The 21359-nt window shown below is 40.2% G+C and overlaps 1 protein-coding gene across 1 annotated transcript in view; it reads right to left on the bottom strand.

The window, feature by feature from the left end:
• LOC132833419 (sodium channel protein 60E-like) overlaps positions 1 to 21359 on the bottom strand; it is a 175939-nt gene that overhangs the window by 142422 nt on the left and 12158 nt on the right. Inside the window, exons 4-9 of the mRNA XM_060852087.1 lie at positions 21169 to 21297; positions 14994 to 15079; positions 13397 to 13600; positions 8277 to 8337; positions 2418 to 2562; positions 1078 to 1266 (exon numbers count right to left, since the gene is read on the bottom strand). Of these exons, the coding sequence (XP_060708070.1) occupies positions 1078 to 1266; positions 2418 to 2562; positions 8277 to 8337; positions 13397 to 13600; positions 14994 to 15079; positions 21169 to 21297 (814 nt within the window). The remainder of the gene's footprint in view (positions 1 to 1077; positions 1267 to 2417; positions 2563 to 8276; positions 8338 to 13396; positions 13601 to 14993; positions 15080 to 21168; positions 21298 to 21359) is intronic.

The following is a 21359-nucleotide window of genomic DNA, read 5'->3' as shown; positions in this document are numbered from 1 at the left end:
CTAGAAAGACAAGGGCAACTGCTACATGCGAACGTCATCACCTTCAAATTCCCCTCCAAGCCATTCACCATATTGCCGTTCTTTCATTGTCCCTAATGGCATTGTGGGTCTACCTACAGAACATGGACTGCAAGGGTTCAAGAAGGCAGTTCACCACCTCCTTCTCAAGGGCAGCTTGGGATGGACAATACACGTTGGCCAGCCTATGAGTCATTAAACAAAATTATGAACACCTCTTCCTATTCACTGAAGGCAAATAATGATGAATGGGTATTAAAAACTGAAAGAACTATGGATTCTGTAAATCAGAAATAGAAACTGAATTTGCTGGAAAAAAAATCAACAGGTCTAGAAGCATATGTGGAGAGAAATCAGAGTTAGCATTCTAGGTCAAGTGAATCTTCCTCAGAACTGAATGAGTAGTACTTGGTTCTATATGACATTTCTTGACATACCTGATAAAACTAAGTGGAGTTATGAAAGGCATGGGTAGGGTGGATAGTCAAACTCTTTTCCCCAGGATGGAAATATTAGTTATTAGAGGGCATATGTTTGAGGTGAGAGGGGAAAGTTTAAAGGATTTGTCAAGAAAAATGTTTTACATAGAGCTGGTAGGTTACGTGGAATGTGTTGAAAATGTGTTGCTGGTTAAAGCACAGCAGGTTAGGCAGCATCCAAGGAACAGGAAATTCGACGTTTCGGGCCAGAGCCCTTCATCAGGAATGTTCCTGTTCCTTGGATGCTGCCTAACCTGCTGTGCTTTAACCAGCAACACATTTTCAGCTCTGATCTCCAGCATCTGCAGACCTCACTTTTTACATGGAATGTGTTGCCAGGGGAGGTGGGAGAAGCAGATATCATAGCAATGGGTACTGGAGTCTGAAGGAGGAAACTGTTGAACTAATAGTGGTGTCAGACCAAGGCCTTATTCCCAGGCCCAGCTCCCCTCACTCTATTAGCATACTGGGGAGGTGAATCCAAACCAAAATGTTTGTGAACTGCCTTGGAATGTTTTACTTCATGAAAGGTTCCACATAAATTTTGTTTCATTTAATTTTCATCTTTTCTGAGACATACCAGCAGTGCTTTCTGTCGCCGTAACTCCAAAATCCGTTCCTCTTCTTCCTTTAGTTCTTGTTTTCTTTTGGCTTCCTTTTCATAGGAAGCTGCCACGACTGCTAGCACCAAATTTACGATGTAGTGAGCACCAAACATGACGACTACTATAAAGAAGATAATGTAAAAGGCTCCACTGGCACGTAGTACCTGAAATGAGTTAGAGGAAAGTGAATTCTTCAATGTCAACATAAATAATGGACAAAAAATAATTGGCACAAACTGGGGTTTTACCACAGATGATTGCACCATCACCCCTGCACAATTGTTCTTGGGATTTCCCAACTGTTGTGTGATGGCTGCACGTTGTTCTTTGAACAAAAAAAAAACATTGGGAGTGGTTATATCTGTTCTACAGAGTGAATAATGTTATGCACATTATATTCATGGCACATCACGTTGGTAAATAAACTTCCTTCTGTGGCTTGGCTTTTGGATGATCTAAGAGATTGATTACAGATTGGCAGCAGTGTTATTATATATTTTTGTATATCAATTCCTGGCTGGATTTGAATCTGCCATCAGAGCTGTGATAGTAATCTTTTAGCAGGAACTGAGCGTGTCCTGAATGCTGGACGTACGGGCTATCTTTTTGTTGACCGAACCAGCAGTTGGTTTCACAGGTTCTCCTGGTTCAATCTGAGGCACAGTGTGATTCTAAATTTTGGTGGTTGATTGACAAAATGAGCTAGCCAGCTATCCAATAGTACGGATATGTGATCTGGTCAATATGAAAGGCTAAACAGCATTATCAAATCCCTGCAGGCTGTGTGTAGAAGAAGGTGTTCAGGTGGACACAATGTTGAGAGGCCTGATGCTAGCCAGGATCTGATAAAGGCACTTTGGAGATTGGTGCAATGGGCATTTAAAAGAAGGGAGAAGTCCAGACCAGTAAAGGCCCAGGTGATTGGTGAACAGCTCATAAGGTCCACAGAAGTAAATAAAAGCTTAACTTTAGGGTCCTCTTGAGCTAAAATGTCAAGTGTAAAAAGGCAAACTGTGCTTAGCACATACTTGTCTCCTGTCTTGTAAAGAAATCTGTATTGCATATTTAAACTTTCTTGAAGAGCAAACAATAAATCAAACTCAATTATTATTTAATTTAATTACTTATATTTTCATTGCTTAAGTGATCTGCAATATTCAGAAATTGTGAAGCAAACAATAAGAGTATGGCAAGAGGTAACAAGAAACATATATTGGGCTTATTGCACCAGATTAAACATGACTGATATTGTATATACATAGAACAAATGTACTTTACAAATAAATTAAAGTAGATTCCACATTCGAGTACATACCAAGTTATACGTGTTTTCCCAGTAGTCCAGTGTGATGAGTTGAAAAGCTGTGATTAATGCCCATCCAATATTATCAAAATTTGTATATCCATTGTTTGGATTGAATCCTATGCCAGGGAGACATGTAAAGTTTGTGGGGCATCTCCTGTAAAGTGGTAATACATAGTTTTGCCTTGATGTCATGTTTGCCCATTGATTTAAGAATTTGTAAAATTGGTGGCAACCATTGTGATATTTTTACTCCAGCTAGAAAACCACTGTAAGCCCTTTACTCAGCTGACAGGAATTTAAATTCATATCATTTATTTCTTATATTGGTGCATCAATTCAACTTTTTTACAAACTAAAGAGTTCATTGTAGCTCTGTCAAATAGTTGGCATCTCCAGCAATAAATTGATTCCTCAGCATTGCACTACATCTAGGTTATACACTCGTACAGAATAATAGAATTCAGAGTGTGGCCTATCCAATTAGTCCATTACTGAGTTAGTTCCATTCACAAGTTAGAACAAAGAATAATATAGCATAGGTACAGGCCCTTTCGCCCACCAAGTTCGCACTGACATATGACACCATTCTAAACTAAAAACCTATCACTTCTACATAGTCTGTATCTCTCCATTCCCTGTTTATTCATTTATCTGTCAAGATGCCTCTTATACATTGGTATTGTATCTGCTTCTACCACCTTCTCTGGCTGTGCATTCCAGGCACTTATTACCATCTGTGCGAAAATTTGCCTTATACATCTTCTTTAAAATTACCTTCTTTTACCTTAAACTTATGTCCCCTTGTAATTAACATTGCTACCTGGGAAAAAAACGACTTTGATTATCCATTCAATCTATGCCTTGTATAGTTTTGTAAACCTCTAACGGATTGCCCCTCAGCCTCTGACATTCAAGAGAAAATAAACCTAATTTTTCCAATCTCTCCTCATATCTAATATCCTCCAAACCAGATAACATCCTGGTAAACTTTTTCTGTATCCTCTCCAAAACCTCCACATATTTCTGATAGTGTGGCAACCAGAATTGTGTGAATATTCCAAATGCGGTCTATCTAAAGTTCGACATAGGTGGAACATGACTGGGAGGTTTTTATACAATATGTCCTTAGCAATGAAGGCTCGTATGCCATATGCCTTCTTGACCATCTTATTCACTTGCATTGCCACTTTCAAGGAACTGTGGACCCATACACTAAATCCCTTTGAATGTTCATGCTTCTAAAGGTTCTGCCATTTAATGTATACTTCTCTCTTACATTCCATCTGCCTTTTCTCTGCCCAAGTCTCCAGCTGATCTATATCTTTCTGTATTCTCTAGCAGTCCTTCTCACTATCAGCAGCTCCCCCAACCTTTGAAATGTTTGCGAACTTACTAATCAGGCCATCTATATTCTCTTCCAAATAGTTTCTATATATATTACAAGCAACATGGGTCCCTGCGAAACAAACTCATGTTAAAAGACCCAGTCACAGATCTCCATTTGGAAAAAAACACCCTTCCACCATTACTCTCTGTCTTCTATGACCAAGTCATTTCTGTATCCACCTTACCAATTCCTGTCAGCGAATCCCATATGACTTCACCTTCTGTACCAAGTTACCATGACAGGCTCTGGTTGAGGAAGCTATGTGTACCTGCCTTCAGCAAGACCTAGGCAACATTTAAGTCTGAGACAACGAATGGCAAGTAACACTCATAACAAGTGCTCAGTCTTTTAACATGGGGTTTGATTCCATACAAAGAGTTTGAGTTCTTTACAGATTGGCGCTGATAAAGAAAGTCAAAGACTGTCCTCAGATCTAGAATTATCCAGCTTAATCTCACTATTTAGGATTTGATCTGAACCATTGAAAGGTATGGTATATTAAATGAATATCGAAGTACTTTTTAAGTGTAATGTGAGTTTCTGCCTGTCTGTCCTTCCTGACAGTGTGTTCAAGAATCACAGCACCCTGCCCTCCCAGCCTTTGGTTAGCAATCTTCTCATAAAGCTCCTTTGCACCTTTTATGTGATCACATCCTTTCTGTAATCCAGCAATTAGACCTACATGCAGCACCAGAGCTGCACTGGTTCAGCAGTTCCAGCATCACTTCCCTGCTTTTACTTTCTAAGTCTTGCCTAATAAAGTATCTTGTGTGCCTTCTTAACTACATTATCAATTGTATATCACCTTCAGTGATTATGGACATGAGCTTCAATGTTCGTTTTCCTCTACATTTCTCAATCTCATAGCATTTATCCTACAGTCTCTTGCTCCATTTGAATATTTCAAATATATAACCTCATTCTTCTCTAGATTGAACTCCTTGATTCAATTTTCTGCCCTTTTCAACAGTCCATTGATATCCTTTTGAAATCTACAGCTTTCTTCTTCAATATCTAGCACATAACCAAATTGTGCATCATTCACAAACTTCCTAACTACCTTATCATCGAAATATCATGAAAACAACAAATTTTGCAAGATTGCATTCAATTTTTATTCTTTCTTTCCTTATCAGTGTCTTGGTCTTCTGCTAAAAAAACTTCCCAAACCTTAGAAATATTACCATTTCTGTCGACGTTATAAGCTTTTTCATTTAGCAGTGTACAATCCTTAACTTTCTTTCTCAACCACAACTGAGATTTTTGGAATTCTTGCACCTTGAAGGTTTCTTTTTTTTCATTCATCGGATGGGGGCATCACTGGCTAGGCCAGCATTTATTGTCCATCCATAGAAGTCACTTAAGATTCAGTCACATTGTTGTGAGTCTGGAGTCACATGTAGGCCAGGCCAGGTAAGGACGGTGGTATTCCTCTCTAAAGGACATTAATGAAACAGATGTATTTTTCCTACAACCAACAATGGATTCATGGTCATCATTTGAGTCTTAATTTCAGATTGTTAAAAGATTTCATACTCCACAACCTGCTGTGATGGGCTTTGAACCTGGGTCGTAGAGCATTACACTAAACTCTGAATCAACAGTCCAACAATAATACCACTAGACCATTCTCCCACTCCATGCTCTATGGTAGCCCCTAGAATATTGATAGTGGAGATTCAGTGATGATAACTACTAAATATGAAGGGGTGATTCTGTCTTGTTGGAGATGGTCATTGCCTGGCACTGCTGCAGCATGAATGCTTTAAACATTCCTTAGCCTAACTATGCATGTTGTCTAGATCATGCTGCATTTGGACATTGGCTGTTTCAGTCTCTGAAAAGTTATGAATTGTACTGAACATTGTGCAATCATCATAGAACAACCATACTTCTGAATTATGATGGAGGGAGGGTTGTTGATGAAGCAACTGAAAATGGTTGGGATGAGGACACTATCCTGAGAAACTCCTGCAGTGATGTTCTACAACTGAGATGATTGACCTTCAACACCATAAGCATTTTCTCTTCTGTTAGCCATAATTGACTGGTTAGTTAGTGCTGGCATGGTGTCAAAGGCAGTCATTCTCACTTCCCTTCTAAATTCTTTTGTCCATATTTGGACCAAAGCTGAATCGAGATCAGGAGCTGAATGGGCCTGGTGGGATTTAAACTGAGCATCAGGGAGAAGATCACTGTTGAGTAAATGCTACTTGAAAGCACTACTGAAAATGTTGTCAATCACCGTGGTGGATTTCACTAGTTTCCTCATTTCCCCTCCCCCCATCTTATCTCAGTTCCAACTTTCCAGCTCAGCACCTCCCTCATGACCTGTCCCACCTTCCCACCTATCCACTCCACTCTTCTCTCCGACCTATCACCATTACCCCCACCTCCATTCACCTATTGCACTCTCCACCCCCGAGGCTCCCAGCCTCATTCATGATAAAGGGCTTTTGCCCGAAACGTCAATTTTCCTGCTCCTCGGATGCTGCCTGACCTACTGTGCCTTTCCAGCACCACACTCTCGACTCTAATCTCCATCATCTGCAGTCCTCACTTTCGCAATGTTGTCAGTCACTTTACTAATGATTGAGAATAGACTGGTAATTGACAAGTTTGTATTGTCCTGTTTTTTGTGACACACCTGGGCATAAATTGCTGGAGAAACTCAGCAGGTCTGGCAGCATCTGTGGAGAGAAAGCAGATTTAATGTTCCAACATAAGCAAATGATCGCTAACTTTCTGTTCCTTGCCATTTCAACACAATACCAGGGGATCTGGCCAACATTTCTGTCTCGGGCCTGCTGCAGTACTCAAGCAAGGCTCATCTCAAGCTGAAAGAACAATATCTCATTTTCAGGACTCAATATTCAGTTCAATCATTTTAGAACTTGAACAACTGTTCAGTGTCCTTCACCCACCCAACAACCCAAGCCCTATCATGACTTTAGATACTTTCAGCACAGCCATACTTTGACCTAATTATGGTCCGCATCATCAGCTTTCCTTTCTCCTTGGCAGACTATTATCTTCACTTTGTTTCCTTAACTATAGTTCTCACTTTCTTGGCTGTAGTTTCGTCTACCCTCTCACTCCCTTAACCCCTCTCCCTTCCCTTCCCCCAGCACCTGTCTTCAGCATATGTATCACCTTTCTCTTGCTACTAGCAGTTCTGAAGAAGGGTCACAAGAGTTGAAATGTCAACTCTGCTTTTTTGCCACAGATGCTGCCAAACCTGTTGAGTTCCTCCAACATTTCCTGTTTTGGATTTCCTAAATCCTTGGATGGAAGGACTGACCCATCGGTTTGGCTTATACTCACTGGAGTTTAGAAGAGTGAGAGAGGGATCTCATAGCAGTCTTCAAAATTATAATAGGATTAGGCAGAGTAAATGCAGGAAGGAAGTTCTCTATTCCAGAACCAAGGGTCACATTCTAAGGATATGAGCTAGGCTGATGAGGAGAATTTGTTTTTACTCAGAATATGGTGAGCATGTTCTGTGCTCACTACACTAATTGTGACCAAAATACTGAACGTTTTCAAGAAGGAGTTAGAGAGAGTTCTTCAGACTACATGAATCAAAGAGTCAAGGAACAGGCTACTTACTCACAGAGCGCTTCAGAAAACATCTCCAGGACACCTGTACCAACTGATTCCACCACCCATGGCTGAACTCTTCAACTCTCCCTCCCACTCTTCCAAGGACATGCAGGTCCTGAGCTTCCTCCATCACCATTCCCAAACCACCCAACACCTGGAGGAAAAACGCCTCATCTTCTGCTTGGGACCCTCCAACCACATGCATCAATGTGGATTTCGCCTGTTTCCTAATTTTCCATCTCCCACCTTATCCCAAATCCAACCTTACAACACAGCCCTGCCCTCATGACCTGTCCTACCTACCCATCATTCTTCCCACCTGTCCGCTCCAACCTCCGCTCTAACCTGGCACCATTACCCCCAACTCCATTTACCGATGCACTCTCAGCTACCTACCCCCACCACCCACCATTTATCTCACTACCCTCTAGGCTCCCAGTATCATTCTTGATGAAGGGCTTTTGCCCAAAACGTTGATTCTCCTGCTCCTCGATGTTGCCTGCCCAGCCATGATTATGTTGAATAACAGAGTAGGATTGAAGGTCCAAATGGCCTACTCCTGCTCCTATTTTCTATGTTTCTATCCTTAACCCAAGTGTATTGGAATTGTCAATTTCAGAGCTAACAAAGGCATGAATAAAAATTTCAGCAGCAGATGAGCTGAGGGAGGAGAATCATTTGGCAATGTTAGACAGCTGTAAGTAGGCAATATTAATTAAAAATGGCTGGAAGGAAAAATATATCACAAATATTATAAACACTTCAGTTCAGCCTCTTAGGACTGGCAGGGTAAGATGAAATTTGTTGTTTACTTAATAAAGAGCTTGCTTTATTGTTTAATATTAACAAGTTCAATGTAATAGTCAGAAGGTGCTTACCCAGTACCAGTTCCATTTCCACAAACCATTGTATCGACGTCTTCAATAACAAGCCAGTTAGCTGTTAAAAAAAAGGATTTCATTTAAAAAGGGAACATACAGTGAAATACATATGAAATCTGTTTAAGTATTGTTTTAAGTTTTGTTTAAGTATTGTTCTTCTCTTTTTCCTGGACTCAAATGGTTGTCACATATATCAAAAATTAGTTTGTTGTTGAACCAAATAAATAAGAGAGATCCTTTTGCTAAGTTAGCTGACCTTGGCACTGGAGACCAATTGCAACTGGTTTCAATGTCCCTGAGCTAGGAAATGGGACTATAACATTTAGTTTGAGTTCCTGTTGCTAGGCTAGGTCAATGGCTTTTTTTACCCAATGAGTAACTCAACCACACAAATCAAGACATTTCCACTTTAATTTCTGAACTGGGGTTGCTAATCTCAAACAGATCAGTGATGGTTGGACTCAGCAATCAACATTCGGACTTTAGCAAGGATTACATTTATTCAATGTTACACAAAGTTATCTCCATTGGAAATTATGCGTGGGTAAGAACGTAGGTATAGATAGGATTATGCTCAACTTTGCTCTGGTTCCATAATTTGTCAAAATCCTCTGTCAAGAGGAAAATTGATATTTATATGAGATACTGAAGCATACAAATGCCAATATAACTTGGCCAAGTCTCAATGCCTTCAGGAATGAGGAGGATTGGATGGAATCCAACTGTGTTCTTGCTCAGAACAAGAATAATAACTACTTGTACAGAGAGAAAAACTTAAGGAAGTGGTTGGTAATGGAGAAATGAATAATTTTCTAACAATTACTGTGTATACTTACCAATTAAGGTAATAATCTCTCGTATTATAGCAGTTGGAGCTTAAACACTGGAAACTAAACAATTAATAACAAATCTTTTGCAATGTCTGTCACTTAACAAATAAGAGGGGCAAATATTTGCTCTCTTACTCTTGTTATGTTTGTGTTGAAGCTGATGATAAGTTTGGTTTACACCCAATTCCACTCCTACTAGTCAATTCCACTTCAAATCAGCCACTCACTGTATTTCCTGTTTTTGTGAAAGCTCAGATGTGATGTCTTACAGGTGAATCCTACAGCAACATAAGGTCATAAAAGTGCTGATCTGAAATGTGAACTCTATTTCTCACACACATATGTTACCTGACTCTGTGAGTTTCCAGCACTTTCCATTTTTATTGTCAATAATAAAGTTCTTTTTGTTTCGCAGTTTGGTTCGTCATTTCTGGACTAACATTAAGCCCTATGTAAATGCATTCAAGATAACTTTACAACTGATTAATTGATGACAAGTACAAACGGGGTAAGTGAACTAATGTATTCAGGCAGTGTCCCCGCTGAATTTACCTATAATATATGCACCCAACTCATAGACCATGTTAGGGAACTGGAGCAGGATGAACTTCGGATCATTCGGGAGGCTGATCTCCATATCTGCAGATAATACAAAGCTGGGTGGGAGACTGAGCTGAGAGGAGGTGCAGAGATGTTGTAGTGTGATTTGGACAGGCTGAGTAGACTCACAGAGTCCTACACCATGGAGACAGGCCCTTCAGCCCAGACTGCTCCATACTGATCAAAATGTCCATCCACGCTAACCCCATTTCCCTGCACTTGGTCCATATCCTTTTAAAACTTTCCTATCCATTTATTTGTTCAAATACCTTTTAAATTTGTTAATGTACGCCTCAACGACTTCCGCTGGCAGCTCACTCCATATGCATATCACCCTCTGTGTAAAAAAAAGTTGACCCTCAGGTTTCCTTTTAGTCTTTTCTTTCTAACCATAAACTGATGCTGTCTAGTCCTCAACCCTGGGAAAAAAGACTGAGTGCATTCACCCTATCCATGCCTCTCATGATCTTATACTCTCCTTATTGGAAGTTTTCTATACACCCTTGAATAGCACCATGGCGGAGTAGATTGGGAGGCAGATTTTGAAAAGTTGGCTGTCTGGATACAGAATTAGCTGGCCCATAGAAGACAGAGGGTGATAATAGATGGAAAGTAACAGGGTTGTTGTCATGGTGACTTCATCTTCCCTAATATTGATTGGAACCTCCTCAGTGCAAATAGTTTGGATGGAGCAGATTTTGTCGGGTGTGTCAGGAAGGGTTTCTGACTCAATATGTAGATAGGCTGACTAGTGAGGAGGCCATATTGGATTTGGTGCTTGACAGCGAACCAGGTCAGGTGGCAGATCTCGTAGTGGGAAAGCATTCGATGATAGTGATCACAACTCCCTACCTTTACTATACTCATGGAGAGAGATAGGAGCAGACAGGATAAGAATATATTTAATTGGGTGAGGGGGAATTACAATGCTATTAGGCAGGAACTGTGGAGTATAAATTGAGAGCAGATAATCTCAGAGAAATGCATGACAGAAATGTAGAGGTTGATTAGGGAGCACTTGGTGCGAGTGCTCAATAGAGTCATAGAGTCATAGAGATGTACAGCGTGGAAACAGACCGTTCAGTCCAACTCATCCATGCTGACCAGTTATCCCAACCCAATCTAGTCCCACCTGCCAGCACCCGGCCCATATCCCTCCAAACCCTTCCCATTCATATACTCATCCAGATGCCTCTTTAATGTTGCAAATGTACCAGCCTCCACCACTTCCTCTGGCAGCTCATTCCATACACGTACCACCCCCTGTGTGAAAAAGTTGCCCCTTAGGTCTTGTTTATATCTTTTCCCTCTGACCCTAAACCTATACCCTCTAGTTCTGGACTCCCCCACCCAAGGGAAAATACCTTGTCCATTTACCCTATCCATGCCCCTCATGATTTTATAAACATCTATAAGGTTTATAGATGTTCCCAGGAAAACAGCCCTCGCCTATTCAACCTCTCCCTATAGCTCAAATCCTCTAACCCTGGCAACCTCCTTGTAAATCTTTTCTGAACCATTTCAAGTTTCACAACATCTTTCTGTTAGGAAGTAGACCAAAAGTGGTCTAACCAGATAAGTTTGTCCAACTGAGGCAAGGAACGGATGGTAAGGTGAAGGAACCTGGATGACAAGACACGTGGACCATCTAACCAAGAGGAAGAAGGAAGCCTACTTGAGGAAGGTTGAGGAAGCAAGGATTAGACAGGGCTCTAGAGGGTTACAAGGTAGCCAGGAAGGAACTGAAGAATGGAATTAGGAGGGCTGGAAGGGGGCATGACACAGCCTTGGCAGGTAGAATTAAGGGAAATTCTAAGGCGTTCTACACGTATGAGGAACAAGAGGATGGGCAGAGGGATGGTGGGGCCGATCAGGAATACTGAAGGGAACTTGTGCCTGGCGTCAGAGGAGGTAAGAGAGGTCCTTAATGAATACTTTGCTTCAGTATTCACTAGTGAGAGGGACCTTGTCATTTGTGATGACAGCATGAAACAAGCTGATGTGCTCGAATAGGTTGATGTTAAGAAGGAAGTTGTACTGAAAAAAGTGAAAAACACAAGAATAGATAAGACCCCGGCCCAGGCGGGATATACCTAAGGTTACTATGGGAAGTGAGGGAAGACATTGCTGCACACCTTTGGTGATGATCTTTGTCTCCTTACTGTCCATTGGAGTAGTACCAGATAATTGGAGGGTGGCAAGTGTTATTCCCTTGATCAAGAAAGGGAATAGATATAACCCAGAGAATTACAAACCCTTCAGTCTTATGTCAGTGGTGGGCAAATTATTGGAGAGGATTCTGAGAGACAGGATTTATGATTGTTTGGAAAAGCATAGTTTGATTAGAGATAGTGAGCATGGCTTTGTGAGAGGCAGGTCATGCCTCACAGGCCTTATTGAATTATTTGAGGTTGTGACATAACACATTGATGAAGGTAAAGCAGTGGTTGTGGTGTATACGGATTTTAGCAAGGCATTAAAAAAGGTTTCTCATGGTAGTCTCATTTAGAAAGTAATGAGGAATGGGATAGAGGGAAATTTGACTGGCTGGCCCATAGAAGTCAGAGGGTTGTAGTGGATGAAAAGTATTCAGCTTAGAGCTTGGTGACTAGTGATGTTCCGCAGGGATCTGGTCTGGGACCTCTGCTGTTTGTGATTTTTATCAATGACTTGGATGAAGAAGTGGAAGGGTGGGTTAATAAGTTTGCCAATGACATGAAGATTGTTGGAGTTGTGGGTAGTGTGGAGGGCTTTTTTAGGTTGCAAAAGGACATTGACAGAATGCAGAGCTGGGCTGAGAAGTGGCAGATGGAGTTCAACCTGTAAAAAGTGTGAAGTGATGCATTTTGGAAGGTCAAATTTGAATGCAGATTATAGGGTTAAAGGGAGGATTTTTGGCAGTGTCGAGGAACAGGAGGATCTTGGGGTCAATGTCCATAGATTCCTCAAGGTTTCCACCCAAGTTGATGAGGTTGTTAAGAAGGTGTATAGTGTGTTGGCTATCATTAGCAGGGGGATTGAGATTAAGAGCCGTGAGTTTATGCTACAGCTCTATAGAGCCCTGGTTAGACCACAGTTGGAATATTGTGTTCAGTACTGGTTGCCTCATGGTAGGAAGGATGTGGAAGCTTTAGAGAGGATGTAGAGGAGATTTACCAAGATGCTGCCTGAACTGGAGGGCATGTCTTATGAAGAAAGATTGAGGGAGCTAGAGCTTTTCTTATTGGACTGAAGAAGGATGAGGTGATTTGATAGAGGTGTACAAGATGATGAAAGGCATAGAGAGAGTAGATAGCCAGAGGTTTTTTCCCAGGGTAGAAATGGCTGTCACTAGTGGGCATAATTTTAAGATGATTGGAAGACGGTTTAGGGAAGATGTCAGAGGTCGGTTCTTTATACAGAGAGTGGTGGGTGGGTGCAATCCACTGCCAGCAGAATCAGAGATATTAGAGATATTTAAGCAACTCTTGGAAAGGCACATGGATGATAGTAAAATGAAGAGTATGTTGTTTAGTTTGATCTTAGGGTAGGATAAAAGGTCGGCACAACAAAGAGGGCTGAAGGGCCTGTACTCTGTTGTACTGTTCTATGTTCCATGTTCAAGTTAAATGTTGTCACCACACATTTACATTGCAGTAATCTTTCATAAACAATACAGCATTTATAAATAAGTGCTCCAACACTTACATTTGTTTTGAATATAATTGTCCCATTCTGCATGAGTAATGTTAACCCTGGGTTCCATGTTTTTTATACACTTGTGTGTCAGAACGCCTTTGAAAATTTGAAGTCCAAACAATGCAATTATTAGGAGAACAAACATCATGAGAAGAAGGACTTCCATTAGCAGCCTCGCAGACTTGAATATAGCACCAATGATAGTCTTGAGCCCTGCAAAAATAGATAAATATTGCTTTGAATGAGACATTCAGAAAATTATATCACAGTTACTATAACGGTTGGAGTCTTTATAAAATTTATAATTTGGTAGTTATTAGCTACCAATTATACTCCATTAACATTGTATTGCTCATATGCAGGATTAGATCATATTAGCTGTGCACAACTATCTGTATGAGACTAGGCCTATCAGTGAGAAAATTATCTATATTGACTAATTGAGAAACTGTGCTTACAAATAATCCCAGTGTCATACTGCCGTGGCAACCTTGGTGACAGGGTACCAAAATGGTTTGAACCTCAGCTGAGACTTCAGTCAAAGTCAGCGTCTTACTTGGTCTTGTAATATGAGAAACCACTTCCTACACCTCACAAAGAAGTGGCATAAAAAGGATGAGGCTAGGAGCAGACACCTCAAATGTTACAATTTCTACTTTTCAGGCTTCTGGCCCTGAAGAAATATGGCTATCACAGGTACACACTACCAGGCTATAGAATGGTGAACATAGAGCCCAGTTGTTGACTAAGTCTTGCACTCCCTGGCAGACAAGCATTCAGTGAAGCTTTCTGACTCACAACCTGGCAGGAGGTTTCGATGTTTTTGCAGAGGTGCAGCTGCTGCCAATGTCTTGCAGGGACCTCTCTCTGACATACAGCGGGATCAAAAGTGGAGGTTCCTGGCACGCATACTGAGCATTTATAGCTTGAGCTTAATTTTCAAATGCTTCCTTTGCTTCATTGGACCCAGTGAACCTTGGAGAACTGTTCAAGGTTAATCTATTGGGTCAGTTGAAGTATAGTTTGACCTAACTTGGCATAACAAACTTTTAACAGTGACTTCCAACAACTGCTTAGTATTTATGTTACATATAAAATGGCAGCATGATCACAATCATGAATTTAAAATTTATGTGAGTCAATATATACTTGTAAGACTTGGCTGACACAAAGAATTGATCACCCTTAAAGCAATTGTGGAAAGTAGTACATGTGAGGGCATGATACCATAATGGTTTCAGCACTGAGCCTCAGATACAGGACATATGGAACCATGCCATATTACAAAGGGGGAATGAGAGGTACTTCTTAGGTGTACGTGTATGCGCCAGCAGCTTACTCCAGCCATGGAAATGTTCCAAATCTGAAGGTTCAGGATGTGCCTCTGACCTAAGTGGGCAAAGATTTTACTTGTTGCATTCTTGCTGGAAGAGTGAATCTCCAAGGAGTTTAGGAGTGAATTTTTACTCTTTATGATACCAGAATATTAAAGGTATAAATCCAACAAAAACAGGCAGACACTTAAAAGTGTGCAATTAAATTTCTATTGCCAGACATAAGTTTATTGTTGAACAAATATTCTGTAAAGTTGTTTAAATGGCCTCACCAGGTAAAATTGCAATCATCTTAAGAGCTCGGAAAGCCCTTAACGCTGATAGTCCAGGAATTGTTGGAAATGCCAGTGTCAAATAACTGAAAATGAAGAAAGAACGTCATAAACAACTCTCCAGTATTAGCATGTATAACATTAATATTACAATGTGTCTGGTTTCTGACTTCATATCACCACCAATGGAGTTTCACACACTAGTAGCACATTTGGGAAATTACAGACCCAGGGCCTCTTGCAAGTCCTTGTACTTCTGATAGTGGTCTGAGGTTAGGATTAGTTTTGCCAGTAAAGATAATGAAACTGTCCAAAAATCTTCTTTACTTTTCACCTGCTGTATCTTTCATATTAACTTTTCAAGTATCTGACAAAATAAATTTAATTTGTCATACTGGCACTTTCCTTTTCAGAAGGAAATATTTTAGGGAATGATATTTGATGTCTCTGCATGTGCGACATTGTCATAAAGTCAACGAGTGGTGCAGTGAATGTGCCATTGCTACATCCTATGACATTGTAGGTTCTGTATCACTTCATTTGAACTGAAAGTAAACTGAGACCTTAATGGCTAGAAGTTTTGAAAAGCTGGAAAATAGTATGGTATGATTATAATTTACCGAGAATTCACATTGTTTCAAATTACATTAAATTTATAACCTAACCTTTCACATTAACTATCCTGCACATAATGTAGGATTGTGCATGAGAAGTACTAATTGAGGAAAGAGGGACCACTACACAAACGGCTTGTTAAATTTCACAAAAAAACTTGCCAAAAATATTTTGATTTACCACTGTCAAATCTAGACAGTAGTGGTCAGTAAATGTATAGCAAATACTCCATGGCATTGAATTGCATTACCAAATTTTGAGAATAAATTGAGAAATATCCTTGAGAAATCCATGAAATGTTCCTTACTCTGCCTTTCAAGATTCTTCTTTGGGAAGATGGTAACCGATCTGAATAAACCTTGGGTTTTGTTTCTTTCTCATTTAATTATTTTCTACATGGACATTTAATCACAAGAATTGAATGTTCACTAGGACATTTGCAAATACTTTGTATATGAAATGATGGTGTAGTCAAATTAAAAAAAAACAATGCTCCACTTCCATCTGTTGCAGCATTAGATCAAACAATAGAAATGATTCTTGGGCCAAATTCATTTGTAAAACTGAAGAAAACATTCCTGTCAGAATGTCAAATGTCAAGACTGATCAAAGCTTATGATTCATCAGTTCTGAGCCAAAGTGAAAGCTAATGATTCATTATACAAAAAAACTTATAATCTTATAAACAAGCAAAAAGATTTACTACAACAGAAAAGGAGATGATTGGATCATTGTGTTCACAGCAGCAGGAAATGAGCAATCCAGTCTAATCCCACCTTCTACCACTTGGTCTATAACTCTGGAGGTTACCTTGGTTTATCTCAAAGTAATTTTTAAAAATGTGATAAAGGCTTCTATTGCTACCAGGAGAAAGTTAGGACTGCACATGCTGGAGAGTCCATCTTATTAGGTGATGAGGGACAAACCTCACCACCCTCTGCATAAAAAAATTCTCCTGAACTCTCCTCAACATCAGGCAGGCAGGTAAAGAATAATGCTTCACATTTCTGATTTTTGCTTTGAATGTCAAGGGGAGATGATTAGGTTCTTGCTTGTTTGAGATAGCTGTCGCTTGGCTCTTGTGTGGATGCAAACGCAACTTGCCCACTTATCAACCCAAACCTGGAGATGGGAACGATAGTGGGAAGGTAATACAGTGTGCTTATTATATATGGTCTATAATATTAAATTGGAACAACTGAAATCCATACAGACAAACAGTTCCTCTAAGCAGCGCAGGTGCACGGATCAACAGCAATCAGGAATGTGTTGCGTAAGGAACCAAATACCCACAAACAGTCAACGGACTTTGTAAAGAAAAGTTTAGATCAGAATGGTGCTAGAAAAGCACAGCAGGTCAGGCAGCATTCAAGGAGCAGAAAAATCGACATTTTGAACAAAAGCCCTTCATCTGGAATCATTGCCCTTTCTAAAGAAAAGCACGGACAGAAAATCAGAATTGGATTTGGCAATTCAGCTTTTTGAACCTTCTCCACCCTTCAATATATTCATGTCTAATCATCCATTTCACTAGTCTGTTCCTATTTTCACCCCATACCCTTTGATCCTTTAGGCCTTGATAACTACATCTATCTCCTTCTTGAAACCATTATATGCTTTGGCCTCAAGCACTTTTTGTGGCAGAGAATTCTGCAGACTCACCCCTTTCTGGGAGAAGACATTTCTCCTCATCTAAGTCCTGAATGGGCTATTACGTATCCTGAAACCTTTGGCTGGGCTCCCTGGTCATCAGGAACATTCTTCCTGCATTTACACTGTCCAGTCCTGTTGGAATTTGATAGGTTTCTATGAGATTCCTAACTTATTCTTCTAAATTCCAGTGAATACAGTATTAAACGATCCAATCTCTTTTCATACATCAATCCTGTCATCTTAAGAATTAATTTGATATAATTTTGTTTCTCCCTCCATAACCAGAACATCTTTCCTTCTTATCCTTTCAGATAAGGAGACCAAAATAGCACTTTGTAGTCCTGGTTTGATCTCACCAAGGTCCTATACATTTGCAGCAAGACATCTCTGCTCCTGTATTCAAATTCTTTCACTTTAGAGGCCAACATAGCATTTGCCTTCTTCACTGCTTGCTGCACCTGCAACATTTATGTCCAGCGACTGGTGTACAAGGACAAACATATCTCATTGTATCTCTCCTTTTTCTGACTTATAACCATTCGGATAATAATCCACCCTCCTGATTTGGCTCGTAGTGTGGATAACCTCATATTCATCCACATGATACTTCATCTGCAATACATTAGCTTCTACACTTGCATGCATTTCCATACAATAAACTTAAAAGGACTTCTTGGTATTAAAAATGAGCTATGTGTAGTCAAGGAAAATTGAAAGAACACTGATCAGGACCCAGTCTCCAAATTATTGATGCTAAGTATATTGACACCAGGTAATCTATTGAACTAAAATGAGGAAATCACCAAAGATTAGTTTGTTTATAACTGTATGTTAGAACAGAAACAAATGGATTTGAACCAAGCTGGATTGAAATGTTGATTGGTATGATCCAGATTTGAAGGGGCATCAAATTAAACAAGACTAACAAAGGGTGTTTACCTGAAATTGCACTCCATACATGCTTAAACCACCTTTTGACTTTTCCAAACAAACGTAAACTCAGTTGTTGGCTTTGTTCACATTTTAAACCAAGCAGTTTGACTCTGATTGGTCAGACATTCCCCGAGAAATGAATCAATGAATGACTGCCACTTCCTTTATTGGGTTGGAACATTTGCAGTGCATGGGAATGTTCCTCTGTTTGCAAAACAAGAGCCTTGCCTCTTAAGATATGTCACTTCTAGTACACACAAGTGTGCCACACTGTGAACAATCCTAAATTAGTTGTCAGTGTAATTCTTTGCACACTCAGAATTGCCCAGCAAATGTTGACCAATTTCAGAATCACATTTTATATTCAATCCTATGTTGAAGTATTGCAAATATGGTTAGGTACAGTTTGTTGTGAACAGTTAAGTTCTCTCTTGGTTGGTCACAAGCAAATTTTTATTTCTTTTTAGTATATTGCTATTGCACTTCAGTCAAACTGAGTGCATAATATAATAGATTAAAATAAAGGAGCCAAATTATAAGACTTTCTTCAATAAAATAAATAATTTTATTACCTGCTACCCAAAAGGGTAATGAAAATATGATATGAGACATTCACATAAACACAGGTAATAAATTTAAACAGAAGTGGGTGGAGGGAGTTACCTAGTATATAGACAGAATGGTAAATGCAATTTGATTTTAATGTTCTGAGGGACCTTGAGTTGTGAGAACAACTTGATTGTTTAGCTGTTGTGTTGTAGAAACTTAGGAAGTACAAAGGTTGAAAGGAACTTTGATGTGCATGTCCACAGCTCCTTGAAGGCAACCTTTATTCATTGAGTTATTGTTTACACTGTAGACACGCAGGAGGCTCAAAGAACACAGTAAAACAGGCAGCATCAGGAGATAGAGATGGAGGGGCAGAGTGGTGAGGTAGTGATAGGTAAAAACAGGTAAAGGGTACAATCTGGCTGGTTAATGGGAGGAATGAATCCATTTTATGCAGGAAGGAAGGGTCAGTAGTTGGAATGGAATGGAGGAGTTGGGGCTTGAAAGGGAGTTGGGGGATGGGTTGGAAAGGTTATTTGAAATTGGAGAACTCAATGTTGAGCCATCCAGGCTGTCAGCTGCCCTGTTGGAAGATAAGGTGTTGTTCCTCCAATTTGTGGTCTCATTCACTACAGCAATGAGGAGGCTGAGGATGGACATGGTGGAAAGGAAGTGGGAAGGGAAGTTGAAATGGGTGGTGACTGGGAGGTTGGGCTAGCCCTTACAGGCCTGGCTGAGATGCTCGGCGAAACGTTCCCTTGTTTATGTTTGGACTCACCAATGTAGAGAAGATCACATAAGGACCACTGGATACAGTATACTAGGTTAGAGGAGAGGCAGCTGAACCTCTGTTTCACAGGCAGGAACTGTTTGGGACACTGGATGCAGGTGAGGTGGGTGGTGTGCCAGCAGGTTTTGCGTCTTCTGATTGGAGAGTGTGGCGTGAACCAAGGAGTGGCGAAGGGCAGGGAGTTTATGCTGAAGTTGAATAAAATGTTGGTTGGGGCACAGCTGGGGTACTGCTTGCATTTCTGGTCATCACACGACTGGAAGGTTGTGATTGTATCGGAGAGGGTGCAGAGGTGATTCATCAGGATATTGCCGGCTGGAGTGTTTCAGCTATGAAGAGAGACTAGACTGGCTGTGGTTGCTGTCTATAGAGCAGTGAAGGTTGAGGGGCAACCTGACTGAGGTTACAAAGTTATGAGTGGCATAGACAGGAAGAAACTTTCCTCTTTAGTAGAGGGATCAACAACCTGGGAATCCCAGAAATAAATTAAAGGACAGGAATTTTAGGAAGAATATTTTCATGTAGAGACTGGTGGGAACCTGGAACTCATTCTCTGAAATTGTTCTAGAGGCAGGAACTGTCACAATATTTATAAGTATTTAGATGATCGCTTGAAATGCCACAGTATTCAAGGCTCTAGGACAGTGCTGGAAAATAAGACAAGAGTAGGATAGGGCTCATGAAGAAGGGCTCATGCCCGAAACGTCGATTCTCCTGCTCCTTGGATGCTGCCTGACCTGCTGCGCTTTTCCAGCAACACATTTTCAGCTCTGATCTCCAGCATCTGCAGTCCTCACTTTCTCCAAGAGTAGGATAGGTGCTTGTTGATCAGTGTGTACACAATGGGCCGAAGAGCCTCTTTCCTTGCTGTGAACCTTTAAGACTCTATCCATTTCAATTAATTAGAATAGAAACCGGATTGTGTGTCATCTGGCATTGATCTTGCACATTGGCAGAGTTGTAGGAGAATTTAGTTCTTAAAAGATTTTGTTAGATACTGGTACATTACGTTGTTTAACTCATAGCTGTCCAGAAAGAAGTACCCTGGTATTTTCGATAGCAATGTTTGAAAATGTTATGCATCAGTGAGATAATGGAGAAGAATATAAATAAGAAATAAGCTAAATGTAAATAAGTCAAAATTTGAGGAGGAAATGTCATGCTAATTAGTTGATGGGCGAATAGGTTATTTTGTTTTCCTGAAAATATCATAGCAAAAAGGAGAGAATCTTTAGAGTTTTACCATTTTCTTCTTTAAATCATTTTATCATTGCTAATTTCATTCTACTTTTTCAAATTATTCTGTCATTAATGGTGTACAATCATATTTTGTTGTCATTGAAGCAAAAAGCCTGTGCTGAAAATGAGTCCTCTGAAAATCAACCATGAATAATTACAAGGAGAAAGTGAGGACTGCAGTTGCTGGAATTATATCGGAGCTGAAACATGTGTTGCTGGAAAAGCGCAGCAGGTCAGGGCCCTTCCTGAAGAGCCCGAAACGTCGATTCTCCTGCTCCTTGGATGCTGCTTGACCTGCTGCGCTTTTCCAGCAACATGTGAATAATTACAATGCAACTTTCAAATGGTCTTGAGAAAAGACCATTACTGTTAGAACAATAACAAGCTTTAACTCACGCCAACAAAACTACTGTGAAGTCCAACCAGTTCCATGGGTTCCTGAGGTATGAAAACGTATGCAATACAAAGCCTCGGGACAGTACCTTAATAATTACTTCCAATGTATATATTCCTGTAAAGATGAGACTGAACAAACAAATAACATTAAGACAACATCAGAAAAGTAATTTCTCTCCACTATACTTTAC

Source organism: Hemiscyllium ocellatum, chromosome 1, assembly GCF_020745735.1.
Source record: "Hemiscyllium ocellatum isolate sHemOce1 chromosome 1, sHemOce1.pat.X.cur, whole genome shotgun sequence".
Taxonomy (NCBI): Eukaryota; Metazoa; Chordata; class Chondrichthyes; order Orectolobiformes; family Hemiscylliidae; genus Hemiscyllium; species Hemiscyllium ocellatum.
The sequence above is the reverse complement of the archived record's forward strand: the minus strand, read 5'-3'. Positions and strand labels throughout refer to the sequence as shown.